Below are 17,943 nucleotides of genomic sequence, written 5' to 3'. Positions count from 1 at the left end.
TTCTTTCCGCCGCAGAATGTTCCATTCCTCGCACTTCCTCTTTACATCGGCGTGTCCCAGTCCCTTGGTGGACTGAGGCGTGCTGCGACGCAGTTCGCACGCGGAGATATGCTCTCCACGTTTTAAACAGTCACCCTACAATGGCACACTGCATTCATTGTAAACAGTTGCATGCACAATGTCGTCGCGTTCTTCGGAATAGCAAAAAATCTAGCCGGATTTCATTCACTAGTTCTTATAACAGTTCCACTCCCTCATCCATCGTGTGAGTCAACCTCCAATGTCTCACTGGGACCAAGATCCAGTCCCCAATTTCCGGCCTGGCAGTAGCAGACGATGTCTTGGTGAACCGTATTGTTATATCCAACATCTTTGACAGTCATTTTGCGGAGATTTCGAGTTCCTCCCACTATCACCCTGCCTTATTCCACGGGCAATGAGCGGAGGCGGCTCAGGTGATACCCCTCACTTCTCAGTACCATGAGTGTTACGGTGCCGCCTTTACTATGAGGGAGCTAGATAAAGCTCTCACTTCATCCAGATCCTCCGCCCCATGGCCAGAGATGTTCTCATTCAGATGTTGCAGCACCTTTCTCTTCTGGGCAAGCACTTTCTCCTTCATATGCACGACCGCATCTGGGCAGAGGGCACGTTTCCCAGACGCTGGCGTGAAGCCACTGTCATATCCCTACCTAAGCCTGGTAAGGACAAACACCTTCCTTCTAGCTACCGCCCCATTTCTTTCACCAACTATGGTTGCAAAGTGATGGAATGCTCTCACCAGCTGTGGTTGCAAAGTGACGGAATACATGATTCATGCCCGGATGGTATGGAGGCTCGAGTCTCACATTTAACTAACCACTGCACAGTGTGAATTTCGAGCGCGCCGTTCTAGAGTTGACTATGTCGTTACTTTGTCCACCAAAGTCATGAATCCCAGTTTTCAGTTCGGCGAAATTCTACGACATATGCTGGAAGAGTGGTATCCTCCGTAGTCTCTACATGGGGACATCCATGGCTGCATGCCTCGTTTCCTTCAGGAATTTTTAAAAGACCGAGTTTTCATTGTACATGTCGGTTCTGCCTTGTCGGACACCTTTCTTCAGGAAAACGGTGTGCCTCAGCCTTCCGTCCTGAGCGTCGTCCTCTTTGGCCAGTAACCCCATTGTGGCCTTCTCCCACCTGACATCTTCAGCTCAGTTTTCCTTGACTATTATGCCATCTATTGCAGTTCTTAAAGGGCCTGTCTCATTGAGCGGCGTCTTCAGCCCTGTCTCGATCGTCTTTACTCATAGACAATCAACAATGGCTTTCATTTCCCCACTGACAAAACAGTTTGCATTAATTTTTGGCGGCGCAGTTGGTTTCTTCCAGCGTCTGTTCATCTTAGGCCTGTTGCTCTTCCGTTCGCTGAAACTAAGAAATTCCTGGGGCTCATACTCGGTAGAACTTTCTTGGTCCTCCCAAGTGTCTTACTTGATGGCCCGCTGTATGCGGTCCATCAATATCCTACGACTCCTCAGTGGTACTTCCTGGGGAACAGATCGAACCATCCTCCATTTGTATCAGTCCCTTGCCTGTTCGAAACTAGACTATGGGTATTTCGTTTATACATCTGCCCGTCCGTCCCTCTTGCGCCGTCACAATACTATCCACCATCGTGGCATCCGTTTGACCACTGGCGCCTGTTACTTCCGGTTGAGAGTCTGTATGCGAAAGCTGGCAAACTACTGCTGTCCTACCGCCGTGACTTTCTTCTCAGCAGATAAACTCGCCGACTGTCTGCCATTCATTGTCACCCGTCTTATGACTCCTTTGATCACCAGTATGGGGCGACTCCCTCTTCTCTGTTACCTCCTGGAGTTCGCTTTTACCTCTTGATCCGGCAGCTACCTGCCACTTTCCCGATGGGTTCTGAACACTTCACCACATTGGCTTCGTGCGGCGGTCCGTGTTCACCTTGGCCTTCATTCGCTCTATTGCCTTCAGTTTCACGACCTTCGCACGGAACTTCGCGATAGTGCCTTTGTGTACAGTGGTGGTTCTCGGACTCACCGTGGTGTGCCTTTGTCATTGGCACCAACGTTTATTGGTATCAGCCTCCGAAACACTGCTTAGTACTTACAGCAGCGCTCTTTGCCCTGCATCAGGCCACTCAGTACATGCGTCGACACAGGCCGTCTGCTGTACACTGTCCATCTCTTAGTGCAAGAAGTCCAGGAAAGTTGTCACTTGCTCAGTCTTGATGGAGCCTCTGTTACTTTCATGTGGTTTCCTGGTCACGTCGGTCTGACAGGAAACGAGACAGCCGATGCTGCTGCCAAGGCTGCAGCCCTCGTACCTCAACCCGCTATTTCTTAAGTCACCTCCGATGATGTCTGCGTTGCCGTCTGTCAGCAGCTGGTGTCATTTTGGCGTCACCACTGGTCCTCCCCAGTGGCTTGAACGATCACCTCTCGATCCTCTTGCAGTGAGATCATTTCAATTGTATAGGGCACTGTCTTTTTACCCATCGACAATTGTTACGTGGTGTTCCCCCACCACTTTGGGCTCATTGCGCTCAACCATTGATGGTCCGCCATTTCTTGACGGAATGCCCCTTTTTTAATCACTTACGTTCTCTGTCGTGTTTGCCGTCTGAGTTATCGGCCATTTCAGCGAACGACGAGCGGGCTGTCGACCGCGTTTTATATTTTATCCGACATTTAGTCTTTAGTTCAGGACCTCCGTTTCTGTGTGGCGTATTTTATAGACCTTTCTCCACGTCCCTGTTTTTAGCTGTCTTCTTCCATCGGTTGGGATTAACGTGTAGTCGTTTTTATCTCCTCTCTTTGTCTTCGTATATTACAGTTCTGACAGGGGCGCTTGTGACCCTAGTTGTTTTTTACTCACTAAAAACAAAAAAGACTGATCAATATTTAGTTATCTGTTCCGTGAAGACTTTGTTTTTTTTTTCAGGTGATTCTTCATTCCTTTTACGTATTTCAAGCTGTAATATGAAGAGCAAAATGGTCTCAAAATTTCCCTGAGATACATTTATAAGCCACACAAAAATAAAATTCTCCAAAATGGCGTTCACGACACAAATGTTTTAAAAGTCTGTTGCCATTAAAACTACATTCTTGCAGTGTTAAGCAGTCATAGAAATGCATCCATAAGGTTTCATCATTAACAATAGGAGGGCAATCAAATGTGTTAACAAGGTTAAGAGAAACAGTCACAAGCCACAGGATATTAGTCACCAGAAACAAACCGTTTCATATAATTAACGAAACGTCATTTGGGCTGGAATCATTAATCGGTTATTGCCAAAATCCATTGCTGTCTGTAGCCAAAGGATAAAGCTGTTCAGTTGCACAATTGTCTCTCATATATTTCCTGAAGTTGCGAAGGTGCTTGAGATGTTTGAAGCATCTGTCATTTTGCTGTGATAGTGACTACGTATCTTCTGAAAACATCACCAGCTAGCAGAGCACAGAACTGCTCTCTGTCACAGCCTGCCATCTGTTGCAGAAAGACTTCTGCAGATTTCATTGCTGGGCCATCAACAACTGTGAGCTTGCGAACCATTCAACGAACCATTACCAATGTAGGCATTCGGAGGCGAAGAACCACTCATGTACCCTTGATGACTGCATGACACAGTCTTATGCCTCGCCTGAGCCCGTCAACACCGACATTGGAATGTTGGTGACTAGAAACACGTTGCCTAATCGGACGAGCCTCGTTTCAAATTTTATCGAGCGGATGGACGTGTATGTATATGGTGACAAACTCACGAATCCATGCACCCTGCATGTCAGCAGGGCATTGTTCTAGCTGGAGGAGGTTCTGTAATGGTATAGGGCGTGTGCAGTGGGAGTGATAAGGGACCCCTGACCAGTCTAGATAAGACTCTGACAGGTGTCACGTTCGTGAGCTTCCTGTCTGATCACCTGCATCCATTCATGTCCATTGTGCATTCCGACGGACTTTGGAAATTCCAGCAGGAGAATGCGACACCTCACACGTCCAGAATTGCTCCAGGAAAATTCTTCTGGGTTTAAACACTTCCGCTGGCCACTGAACTCTCTGGACATGAACATTATCTACATCTACACCCATACTCCGCAAGCCACCTGACGGTTTGTGGCGGTGTGTATCTTGAGTACCTCTATCGGTTCTCCCTTCTATTCCAGTCTCGTATTGTTCGTGGGAAGAAAGATTGTCGGTATGCCTCTGTGTGGGCTGTAATCTCTCTGATCTTATCATTGTCTCTTTGCGGGATATATGTAGGATGGACCAATATACTGCTTGACTCCTCGGTGAAGGTATGTTCTCGAAACTTTAACAAAAACCCGTACCGAGCTACTTAGCGTCCCTCCTGCAGTCTTCCACTGGAGTTTATCATCTCCGTAACGCTTTCGCGATTACTAAATGATCCTGTAACGAAGCGCGCTGCTCTCCGTTAGATCTTCTCTCTCTCTCTTCTATCAACTCTATCTGGTACGGACCCCAACCTGCTGAGCAGTATTCAAGCAGTGGGCGAACAAGCGTTCTGTAAACTACTTTCTTTGTTTTCGGATTGCATTTCCTTAGGATTCTTCCAGTGAATCTCAGTCTGGCATCTGCTTTACCGACGATCAACTTTATTTAATCATTCCATTTTAAATCACTCCTAATGCGTACTCCCAGATAATTTATGGAATTAACTGCTTCCAGTTGCTGACCCGCTATTTTGTAGCTAAATGATAAGGGATCTATCTATGTATTTGCAGCACATTACACTTGTCTACATTGAGATTGAATTGCCAATCCCTGCACCATGCGTCAATTCGCTGCAGATCCTCCAGCATTTCAGTACAATTTTCCATTGTTACAACCTCTCGATACACCACAGCATCATCTGCAAAAAGCCTCAGTGAACTTCCGATGTCATCCACAAGCTGTCGATTCCCTCCTGCACTACTTCAGACGTTAGTCCATGCCACGTCGTGTTGCGGCACTTGGGCGTGCGCGTGGGGGCCCTATACGATATTAGGCAAGTTCCTTTGGCTTTTCAGTGTGTGTGTGTGTGGGGGGGGGGGGGGGGGGAGTGGGGGGAAGGGATGTCTATTGCTGTGACCATGTCCGAAAAAACACACCACATACATATGTAGTAAAGAACTTGGTTCGCTATCTTCTTCTATAATTAACATTAGGGCTGTAAGACGACAGTCTTCCATTGCGATAGGTCATTTCCTTCCATTGGATGTGGATGAAATGTACATCTTGATTAGATTCCGGACGGGAGCCATGGAGTAGGATTAATGTAAAGTAACTGTACACAGGCACCCAGTACGCGAACGGCGCGCGAGTGGTGCTGGAGCGCGTGGACGTGCCCGGCGGGATCCTGGTGGTGGTGGACGGCTACCTGTTCCCTGAAGATCTGGAGGCGGAGGCGGCGCCGCCAGCGGCGCAGTCGCTCGTCAAGGTGACGGCGCCCCCGGCAGCCCCCACTGCGCCGGCGCCCGGCCACGACGCCAACTCCACCTTCCTCGAGAACGTCAGCCACGTGCTTTCCTTCCTCAAGAGCGGCGTCCGTGTCTTCAGGGACTTCCTCTCGCGCTCCAACGTCTCCCAGCTGCTCAAAGAAGGTAAGTGCAGTGTGCGAGAACCAAATCACACGTATCTCAAAATCATATTATTCATTAATTTCGGTTTGAATTTCAAAGCTCCCTCCATATATTCTTTTTTTTTTTTCAGTTCCTGAAGCGTATTCTACAAACTTTAAGCGAGGGAATATTGCCAACTAGTATTTTCTGTGACTTAGATAAAGCATTTGATTGTGCAGTTTGCAGCATTCTCCTACAGATGTATGAGAGATCCTGTTGGTAACTGATTTTCATATCCAACTATACTCCGCTCCACGAACGATGGCGGTTTGTGATGGTCGAGAAAACGTACAGAGATGGCAATGCTGTCGGTACGAAGTGACTGCTGCGGTACGCGCATAAACGTGCTTTGCGCTTGATGAAAGCGTGTTTCCCGCAGATTGTTTCTCGCTTGCGTGTGTAGAATCTGCCGCTTACCACCACCAACAGACATGACAACTCGCAACAAGTGGAACAAAAATTCTCTAAATAACTCGCTATGATCACATTACATGGTCGTATTGCATACAGCATTCATAGCAGAACGCTCACAAGGGAACCTCCCCATCGCACCCCCCTCAGATTTAGTTATAAGTTGGCACAGTGGATAGGCCATGAAAAACTGAACACAGATCGATCGAGAAAACAGGAAGTAGTTGTGTGGGACTATGAAAAAATAAGCAAAATATACAAACTGAGTAGTCCGTGCGCAATATGTGCAACATCAAGGGTAATGTGAGCTCAGGAGCGCCGTGGTCCCGTGGTTAGCGTGAGCAGTTGCGGAACGAGAGGTCGTTGGTTCAAGTCTACTCTCGAGTGAGAAGTTTAATTTTTTATTTTCAGACAATTATTATCTCCTCCGATGCGAGGTAATTGCGCCGTAGTATGCGGACGCTACACCTAAACGGAAAAATTTGAAAACGTTAAAAACATATGTTTTGACAGAACAGAGGGAAAACTGTGCGACTGTGAAACTGTTGCATTCATTTGTTGCAGTTTATGTGAGAAACTCTTATGTTTTCATCACTTTCTGGGAGTGATTATCACATCCACAAGAAAACCTAAATAGGGCAAGGTAGAAGAATGTTTTTACCCATTCGCCAAGTGTACAAGATAGGTGGGTCGACAACATATTCCTGTCATGTGACTCGCATGCTGTCGCCATTGTCGTATAGAATATATCAGACGTTGTTTTCCTGTGGAGGAATCGGTTGACTTATGACCTTGCGATCAAATGTTTTCGGTTCTGATTGGAGAGGCACGTCCTTCCGTCTACTAATCGCACTCTTTTGCGGTGCGGTCGCAAAACACAGACACTAAACTTATTACAGTGAACAAAGGCGTCAATGAACGAACAGACAGATCATAACTTTGCGAAAATAAAATAATAAACTTTTTACTCGAGGCAAGACTTGAACCAAGGACCTCTCCTTGCGCAGCTGCTCACATAACAACATCCTTGATGTTGCCTATCTTGCCCATGGACTCCTAAGGCTTTTGATTCTGTGGATCATGAAATCCTCTTAGATAAGCTGAAGTACTATGGAATGAATGGTTCAGTACACAGATGGTTCACTTCATATTTAACTGGTAGAATGCAGAAGGTTGAAACAGTAAACCCACATAGTACACAAAGGGCATCAGATTATTCAGACTGGGGATGTATCAAGAATGGGGTACCACAGGGTTCTGTCTTGGACCTTTATTGTTTTTAATATATGTTAATGACTTTCCTAATTATATTCATGAAGATGCAAACTTGGTTCTCTTTGCAGATGACACAAGTATTGTAATCAAGCCTAAAAGCAAGAATCAGCTGAGGAAAATGCAAATAATGTTTTTCAAAGAGTTATTAGGTGGTTTTCCGCAAATGGACTTTCATTGAACTTTGAAAAACCACTGTACATACAGTTCAGTACAGGGAAAGGCATAACACTGGAAATAAATATAGAGTGTGGGGGAAAATCTTTAGCTAAAGCAGATTGTTCAAAATTTCTGGGTGTCTGTATTGATCAGAATTTAAACTGGAAGACACATTGACAATCTACTGAAACGATTGAGCTCAGCTACCTATGCTATTAGTGTCACTGCAAATTTTGGAGACAAGCACATCAGTAAGTTAGCTTACCATGCATATTTTCATTCGTTGCTTTCTTACGGAATCATCTTTTGGGGCAATTCATCACTAAGAAAGAAGGTATTTATTGCACAAAAACGTGTTATCAGAATAATGTCTGGGGCTCATCCAAGATCATCTTGTAGACAATTATTTAAAGAATTAGGGATATTGCCAGTAGCTTCACAATATATATACAGCCTAATGAAATTTGTTGTTAGTAACCCAGATCACTTCAGAATTAATAGCACAGTCCACAGCTACAATACTAGGAGACAGGGTGACCTTCACTACCGTTCATTGAATTTGACATTGGCACAAAAGGGGGTGAATTATACTGCCACAAAGATTTTTGGTCAATTGCCAAACAATATCAAAAGTCTGACAGCAACCAATCGGCATTCAAAAGTAAGTTAAGGGAATTCCTGAATGACAACTCCTTCTACTCCATAGATGAATTTTTAGACATAGGCCAAAGAAATACAGTAAGCATTAACAATTGTACCGTATATAAGACTAACAATGATTATTTGGGATAAATGAATCTTGTGTACTTTGACACGTTCCACATCATTACGAAAGAATCGTGTTCATGATCCATGGAACAAGTAATATAACTAACTAACTAACTAACCAACCTCAGTTAGTACATTTTGCTTATTTTTTTCATATTTCCATACAACTTCTTCGTGTTTTCTTGATTGATCTGTGTTCGGTTTTTCAAGGCCTATCCACTGTGCCAACTTATAACTAAATCTGAGGGGGGTGCAATGGGGAGGTTCCCTTGTCAGAACACTGCTGAACGCTCATTGGCTGTCAGAGAACGCATGACGTAGTTGTGCAGGGCAAGCATAACTCGGCTGTAGTCGTTCGTGACTGCAACGATAAAACGATGCAGACTGTTGCATTGAGAAACTCAGGAAGTGTTCACAATGAAACCTTCACAAAAGGTAAAATCATTGCAGGTGTGCAACAGAAACCAATACCAGGCCTGCTGTTGCTCTTGTTACGTATAAATCGTCTACATCTACATCTACATACATACATACATACATACATACATACATACATAACCCAATACACAAAGTAGTTACGAGCAGTCTGAAGAAACTGAAAAACCACAAAGTGGCTAGAACTGAAAGAATACCAGTGAAACTGCTGAAATATGCAATAATGAAGTTAATGTTTCATCCTATTCTTAAAATTAGGTGAGATGAGAAAGTGCTGGTGAATGGAAGGAATCAATCTTTGTCTCTAAACACAATAGAGAAGATACACGGCACTGTAGGAATTAGTGGAATTTACCTACTAGTCACAGTATACAAAGGACTCTCTTGTATAAGATTGCAAAGACTCACCCTCCTATATTGAGAACATTAAAGGACTACCGAAATGGTTTTCGGAAAAATAGACAGCATGTCTGCTTAGTGTCCATCACTGAAAAAGTATGGGTGTAAAACAACAGCAGCAATTACCTGTATTTCTCCCAGCATGTTCAATGTTCAGTTAAGTCACCTTTCGTCAGGATAGATATAGTGAAAAACAAATCGTACATGTGTTGCGCTATTAACTAATCGTGCACAGGGTGAGTCATGATAATAGAGTTGGCACCAAGGTCTACAGCCTTTCTGCAGAAATTATTTCCAACAAGATTGGTTATATTTTGTGAAAATACACATGGGAAATGTGGTCTCTGACCTCCACCTAAGATTATGGTCCTTATAGGTTCTACTAATGACTATTTTGTTCTGTGTAAGGCAGGTGTCTGTCACATGCCTTTGCAGGTGTGGCATGTCATACATTGGTCAGATTATCTGGACTGTGAAGGAGTGGTGTACACAGAGCATAAGAATCACACACACTTAAAACAGCTGAGCTAATTTGCTATTTCAATTCATGGACCTTCTGAGACCCTGGATCATACCACATAATGGAACCCATAACCTGTGTGTGTTGATGCCATAACCCCTCAACTATTGGCAGCATGTGACCATAGGGCATAATCTGCCTCGTTGGTCCCTTCATGGCCTCCTGCTTTGCCCTTCAGGAGACTTTGTTTCCAGCAAAGTGGACCCAGGCCCTTTGTGGACACCAGGGATATTGCTGGCTCCACATCGGTCATACTTGGCTGACCCATGGTCATCTCATCCTTCACAAGGACCCACTCGACTGTCATTGTGCTTCTTGTATGGTGGTGGTTAACATTTTGTAAACTGTCACAACTCAGCCATCCTCTAGTGGAGTCTTATCTCCCAGAGTTGCTGCTCCTAGTTTTATGAGGTGATGCCTCAGTGGCTGACTTAGTATTACATTTCATTCATGATGGGGCTTTTAACACTCTCTTTAATGGAGGCCCACTTCATCTTGCCAGCCCACTGAGGGGTTGGCACAACACTCTGGTACCTCCTCTGCACCGAGCGAGGTGGCGCAGTGGTTAGCACACTGGACTCGCATTCGGGAGGACGACGGTTCAATCCCGTCTCCGGCCATCCTGATTCAGGTTTTCCGTGATTTCCCTAAATCGTTTCAGGCAAATGCCGGGATGGTTTCGTCAAAAGGGCACTGCCGATTTCCTTCCCAATCCTTCCCTAATCCGAGCTTGCGCTCCGTCTCTAATGACCTCGTTGTCGACAGTACGTTAAACACTAACTAACTAACCTCCTCTGCCCAGACCAGGCTGCAACTGTCTTGGTGACCCAGCTCCACCTCACCCTGTCTGCTCTTTTACTCTTCTTGCCTCTCTCGGATGGTCTGTTCAGTTTGTTCATCTTACATCTATCTGTGCTTCTCTTTCCCTGTATGTGTTGCCAGTCTTTCCTAAGCAGTTTCTGAGTGGGTTACCTCTGGTATGTGATGGGCAGGGGTGGAAAGGGGGGGGGAGGCCTGCAAGTAGGGGATGTATATCTCATCATTGCATTCTACTTCTTGGGGCTTTCAGCTGCTTCCTAGATGGGGCACCTTGCCTGCCTTTCTTCCTATATCCCCTCTTTCTTCTTTTTTGTTCCTTGTCTAGCCTTCATTGACCATTGGTAGACCTTGGGGTTTTCTTCCCCTCAGTTTTTGTGGTAGACCTTGTCTGATCTATGGTCATGTAGACCTGTCTGTCTGAGGAGAAAAGGACTGATAACCTAGTAGTGTGGTCCCTTTGATCATCCAATCAACCAATCATAATAGGAATATTACTAAGCTTTTATTCATTGTTGTCTTGTGTATGTAGCTCACAAATATTGGGAATTTGTCAGTCACTAGGCCTGTTCTGCACTTGGTCTAGAAAGTAAGACCCACATCACACAGAAATAATAATATTGCTATGATACTAAGTAAAGGAAGTAGTGCACAAATCGTTTTATAGTCCATCAGTATTTAAATTTCATTGTTTTGTGTCTTACATACAGTCAACAAAATGGCAGTTTTTGCATAAATCATAATTACGAGTAATAATTTGTAAATACACATGTCAGTTGTTCTTAACACACTGTCCATTACAGGTGAAGAGTACACAGTGTTTGTGCCAATCGACAATGCTTTCCAAAGGTGGCATCCTATTGACTGGGGGTTTTATCCCTTCTCTGTGCCAGAATTCACAGAAAGTATCATGATCAACCACTTTGTGAAAGGGAACCTACGTCAAAATAAGATAAAAGATGGGCAAACGGCAGTAACATTGGGAGGGCGTGAAATTCACTTTTCTAAAGAACGTAAGTAAATTATTTTTCTTTCTTCTTCCTTCTTTATTCATTTTTTTTACAAACAACTAGTTTATAAATGTATCACTTTTGGTAACACTTTTTACAAATAATACTTATGAAAATGATGTTTGTAATTATACAATTGTTTAAAAATAAACTACATATTGTAGGAATTTCTCCTTGCCAAAGCCATTTTATTCATCCTTTCACTTATGTTGCAGCAGCATCATGGTCACTGACATTGGCCTCTACATGAATTAATGTAAGAGAAACTTTGTTTGCCACTACCATGAAGAAGTATAAGGATTGTAACCTCTTAGCTGATTCTACTGTGGTCTTATAAAAATGTTTCATAGCAAATTTAACAGTCACTACTTAGGAACCACCTGTTGTTAGATGATTAATGTAGCCAACAAATCTTACAAAACTACTAAAAAATGCACCAGTTACCACTAAATGCAATAATGATTCATCCATTTAGCTTTACTGCAGTGCATGCCAGTTTGATCACTTCAAAGGCAGTTAAAATGCAGGTGAATGATAAGATGATACAGTAATCTGTTAAACTTACTCTCATACATATCATTGCCAGTATATGAGATCTCTCAACATTTATACAATACACTGTCAAATAATTTGTCTTACTCCTAATTACTGTTAATAAAAAGCAAGGAATTACATGTGCACATGAAATGTTTTCTAATGAGTGGCTATGGCAAATCTTGCTAACTACTAAAGTAAAAGAATGCTATATTGTAATTTTAGAATTAATTCTCTGCTGTTAGATAAACTGTGGCAAACTGTATTGGTTATTCACTTGAAGAGGCACATTATAAATTGTTTATATTAATCTAAATTGATACTATATCTAAACCTAGAGCAATCTTGCATGGGAACTCTGTTCTTTGAGTAACTTAAGGTTATCTTTTGAAGGAATTCTGACAATTTACACCACACAAGATTTCCTGGGATATGCAAGTAATGCTGGATCAAAAAAATACTTTTTGTCAACATCCATCACTAGATTCTCTTAACCTTGAAAATAATTTAGTCTATTATTTGTTCTGCTCCTGTGACTTCATGCATACGCCACAAATTTCTTAGATTGCATTTGTTGCACTCATATTAGCATTCTATTATCTATACTGATCCTTCCTTGTTTCCTTGTTCTTCAGCTGCTCTTCTGCCCCGTTATGTCAGTTCATTCTGTCTCCCCTCTCTCTTTTATTCTTGTAACATCAGCTGAGTTCCATCTGGATTGTTTCCACGTGTCTCTGACATAAAATTCTAACTACTGTGATTACACTTTCTGGCTCATATTGTTGAACATATCTGAAAATATTCTTTCATCAATTTCTTTGTTCCCAAAGATACACTTTTTCATTTTTTTTTATATATCTGTGCATTGCACACGGTGGTGATATGCTCTGTTGATCCAAGCTGTCTGTAGTCACACCCACTGTTTCATTGTTTAATCCTTTTCAGATATGCTATGTATGGTCTATGACCAAATATTTAGTGGACCATATAATATTACCTGTGAAATTAAGTCTGACTTGGCCATTCCTGAAACAGTACCTTAAACTGTTGCAAGCCACACAGCTGTGAGAATGAGGCAGGCCACTGTGGATTACCAAATGCACCTGTGACTCCCACCAGTGTACAGAGTACACATGCTCCCTCAATGTACATATATGTTGTATCTTTTATAATATTCAATGCTTTATTGATCACACTTCCATCAATTTCTCTTCCTGAAACTCATAATAATTTTCATTGAACCCCCCCTCTCTTCCCTTAGCTACTTCAGTCTCTTGGTCAGCAATTTCTCTTGCACTTTTCCAGGTTAATCAAAATGCATGTTGTTTGGTAGGACATCACCAATGTGGAATCCTTACCACACCCTTTCTTAAGGGTGAGGACCTTTGCTTATTTCCATTGATATGTTGTCATCCATTGCAACATATTTGCCAAGTAAGGTGCAGTCTTGCCCTCCAGTGCTTAACCACTTCTGGCTTCATGCATTCTGGTACAGATGACTTTCATTTCTTAAGCTGATGTACAGCTAGTGTTAATTGTTCCCTGAGAGAAAGAGAGAGAGAGAGAGAGAGAGAGAGAGAGAGAGAGACATTATGTATGTCAGCAATTTGTTAATGTATATTATGATATTTACATATGATTTACTTTCTTTCAGCAAATTCTGGACTTTCTGTGAATGGAGCAGCTATTGTAAATGGCGATACTCCTGTGTCTGGTGGAAATATAATGTTCATTGGAGAAGTTTTATTTGTTAATGATGGAGTAGTGCAGCGACTTCACATGGAAAATAGGGATAAAGAAACACCACCTCTCCTTGCCTTCCCATGGTTTGGCTCCCAGTTTTTGTCACATGCATTTCTTGCACTGGAGGAAAAAGAGCAATTTACACACATTACCAGATTTGTAAATTTGGCTGATCTGGCTCCACACATCACTGGTTCAGGTAATGTCATTTTATAACATTAGAGGCTAATAATAATAATAATAATAATAATAATAATAATAATTCAGCATCTAGTTTATTAATGTGCTTAATTATTTATTTTTGTCACTGCAAGCTCCCTTCTGGCTCTCATCAGTAAATACTGCTAGGGATTCTCACTGTTGTAGGATCTTAGAGGAGATGATTGCTGTTCCTGGACTGCTGGAAACTTTATTGCCATGTGTTGACCAGATTTATGACAGCTGCTAATTGTGCTGAACAAGTAGTTGTAGAACAGTCCCCTGTTGTTCCAAACACATTTCAGAGCTAAACAGCTGCTCTTATTATGATATTGAAACAGAGACAGAGGTACCAGGCTACACTTACCTTGCTCAACCAGTGGTTGTTGTTTGACATCCAGGCAGAAACAGGGGATATGATATGATACACCTGAAGCTGTAATCAGCTCAGATCTTTTGCATGAATCGCTCTTAGGAAACCAGTACTGTGGGAGTTAAACATAGCAAACATGTGCACAGTTTGTGTCCTGGGAGGCATTTTCAACTCAATGGAAGAGGGTATCCCAGTCATAGGATCATAAAATAGCAATGTAATGAATTGCAACCTAACTCGTACTAGCTGGCTGGCATGAACACTGACACCTATGTATAGACGCTTACAATTGACTACATTTCTTGACAGTCTTTAAATCTCACACTTTTTTTAAATTAATGTCTAATGCCCATAGGGTATGCAAGAAAAAGAAAAAGGAATGGCTGAATACAAAATTCCAAGGAACAGAATGAAACATGAAAATTAAGTCTGGAAATTTTCCACCAACAGCAAATTCTTGTAAAAATAGAAATTGTAAGATGATCAGAAATGATCAAAAAATACTGCAGAGAAGGGCAGCATATTTTGATGATGCGCTTAGTACAAACTCATACCAGGTATCAAGAAATCTACAAGAACAGGAGGAGAATAAAGAGGTAAGCGAAGATGGAAGAGAAGAAGGGAACAGACCAACAATGCAGGAGGTGGAATCAGTGATATATAAACAAAAAATAGCTGGGAGTCATCCTCAAATATCTTAAATACATGCACTACTAAATAACGTATGCACGAGGACTGGAAAATTGGAATAATGTGCTCTATAAATAAGAAAGAGAGAATACCAGTGTGGTTCCCTGCCAAAATAGTAGTAGTTCTGACCAGATCTCCACTTCCTGTTTGTTGATTCTAAGCAAGTGCTTCACAGTGTCAATAGGTCAGCATTGTATAAAGTAATAAAAAACTGGGTGTCTCTGACAAGCTAAGAAGATTAGTAAAGTTAACAATAAAGGACAAAAAGGCAAAAGTAATTGTCAAAAAAGGTTCCAAGAGCTTTAACTTTATAGACGAAGTGAAACAGGGTGGTGCTCTCTGTGCAGTCCTGTTCAACTTAGCATTGCATAGTCTGACACAGAAGACAGACAAGAGAGGAACAATAATGATAAAAGCTACTAAAACAGTGTAAGCAAAAGGAGCAAAAAGTGGACTTAAAGTATGAGGACAAGACCAAAAACATGGTAATGTCCATTTCTCAGACAAGTTCACCACCGTATGGCTTGAAGCCATGTAATAAACGTTTTAAAGCTGTCAACTGCTTCCATTATTTAGGTGTACTCTTAAACAGTCATAATATTAAGAGATAGTTTATTAAAGAAAGGATACAAGCAAGAAACAGTCTGTTCCACAAACTTAGTTGTTCAAGATTTCTCTGATTACAAGAAAAGCCAAAAAAGTAAACTGTTCTCTTGTGCAACCAGTTATTGTATATGAGTCAGAAATGTGGACAATGACAAAAGCAAATATGAGCAACCTAACTGTATCATCATCATCATCATCATCATCATCATCATCATCATCATCATTTAAGACTGATTATGCCTTTCAGCGTTCAGTCTGGAGCATAGCCCCCTTATAAAATTCCTCCACGATCCCCTATTCAGTGCTAACATTGGTGTCTCTTCTGATGTTAAAACTATTACTTCAAAATCATTCATAACCGAATCCAGGTACCTTCTCCTTGGTCTGCCCCGACTCCTCCTACCCTCTACTGCTGAACCCATGAGTCTCTTGAGTAACCTTGTTTCTCCCATGTGTGTAACATGACCCCACCATCTAAGCCTGTTCGCCCTGACCGCTACATCTGTAGAATTCATTCCTAGTTTTTCTTTGATTTCCTCATTGTGGACACCCTCCTGCCATTGTTCCCATCTACTAGTACCTGCAGTCATCTTAGCTACTTTCATATCCGTAACCTCAACCTTGTTGATAAGGTAATGTGAATCCACCCAGCTTTCGCTCCCATACAACAAAGTTGGTCGAAAGATTGAACGGTGCACAGATAACTTAGTCTTGGTACTGACTTCCTTCATGCAGAAGAGAGTAGATCGTAGCTGAGTGCTCACTGCATTAGCTTTGCTACACCTTGCTTCCAGTTCTTTCACCATGTTGCCATCCTGTGAGAACACACATCCTAAGTACTTGAAACCATCCACCTGTTATAACTTTGTTCCTCCTATTTGGCACTCAATCCGTTTATATTTCTTTCCCACTGACATTACTTTCGTTTTGGAAATGCTAATCTTCATACCATAGTCCTTACATTTGTGATCTAGCTCTGAAATATTACTTTGCAAACTTTCAATCGAATCTGCCATCACAACTAAGTCGTCCGCATATGCAAGACTGCTTATTTTGTGTTCACAAATCTTAATCTCACTCAGCCAGTCTATTGCTTTCGACAAGTGATCCATAAATAGTATGAACAACACTGGAGACAGGTTGCAGCCTTGTCTTACCCCTGAAACTACTCTGAACCATGAACTCAATTTACCATCAACTCTAACTGCTGCCTGACTATCAATGTAAAGACCTTTAATTGCTTGCACAAGTTTGTCTCCTATTCCATAATCTCATAGAACAGACAATAACTTCCTCCTAGGAACCCGGTCATATGCCTTTTCTAGATCTATGAAGCATAGATACAATTCCCTGTTCCACTAGTAACACTTCTCCATTATTTGCTGTAAGCTAAAGATCTGGTCCTGACAACCTCTAAGAGGCTAAACCCACACTGATTTTCATCCAATTGGTCCTCAACTAATACTCTCACTTTCCTTTCAACAATACCTGAGAAGATTTTACCCACAACACTTATTAAAGAGCTACCTCTGTAGCTGTTACAATCTTTCCTGTTTCCATGTTTATAGATTGGTGTGATTACTGCTTTTGTCCAGTCTGGTGGAACCTGTCCCGACTCCCAGGCCATTTCAGAAGACCTGACATTCTACTGTATTTGATGAGTTCCGACTTAATTTCATCCACCCCAGCTGATTTATTGCACTGCATTCTATTGACCATTTTCTCCACTTCCTTAAATGTGATCCTATTTCCATCATGATTCCTATCCCTTCCTACCTCAAAATCTGAAACATTACTGATCGTATTTTCACCTACATTGAGCAACTCTTCAAAATATTCCCTCCATCTGCCCAAGGCATCCACAGGATTCACCAGCAGTTTTCCTGACCTGTCCAAAATACTTGTCATTTCCTTCTTACCCCCCTTTCAAAGACTGCTAATTACACTCCAGAATGGTTTTCCAGCAGGTTGACCCAAGGTCTCCAACCTGTTTCCAAAGTCTTCCCAAGATTTCTTCTTGGATGCTGCAATTATCTGTTTAGCTTTGTTTCTTTCTTCAACATAACTTTCTCTGTCTACCTGAGTTCTAGTATGTAGCCATTTTTGATATGGCTTCTTTTTCCTTTTACAGGCTGCCTTGACTGTGTCATTCCACCAAGCTGTTTGCTTCATCCTACTTTTACACACTAATGTTCCAAGACATTCTTCAGCCACTTCTAGTATTGTGTCCCTGTACCTTGTCCATTCCTTTTCCACTGACTGTAATTGACTACATTCAACTAACTGGTACCTTTCTGAGATCGCTGCTATGTACTTGTGCCTGATTTCCTTATCCTGAAGTTTCTCCACTCTTATCCTCCTACATATGGACCTGAC

At 42.2% G+C, this 17,943-nt stretch overlaps 1 protein-coding gene across 1 annotated transcript in view; it reads left to right on the top strand.

The window, feature by feature from the left end:
* LOC126335382 (transforming growth factor-beta-induced protein ig-h3) overlaps nucleotides 1–17,943 on the top strand; it is a 267,513-nt gene that overhangs the window by 237,390 nt on the left and 12,180 nt on the right. The window contains exons 3-5 of the mRNA XM_049998601.1: nucleotides 5,310–5,615; nucleotides 11,217–11,426; nucleotides 13,612–13,899. Coding sequence (XP_049854558.1) covers nucleotides 5,310–5,615; nucleotides 11,217–11,426; nucleotides 13,612–13,899 — 804 coding nt within the window. The remainder of the gene's footprint in view (nucleotides 1–5,309; nucleotides 5,616–11,216; nucleotides 11,427–13,611; nucleotides 13,900–17,943) is intronic.

Source organism: Schistocerca gregaria, chromosome 2 (assembly GCF_023897955.1).
Source record: "Schistocerca gregaria isolate iqSchGreg1 chromosome 2, iqSchGreg1.2, whole genome shotgun sequence".
Lineage (NCBI taxonomy): Eukaryota > Metazoa > Arthropoda > Insecta > Orthoptera > Acrididae > Schistocerca > Schistocerca gregaria.
Note: the sequence above shows the minus strand (reverse complement) of the source record. Positions and strands in the feature narration are given on the sequence as shown.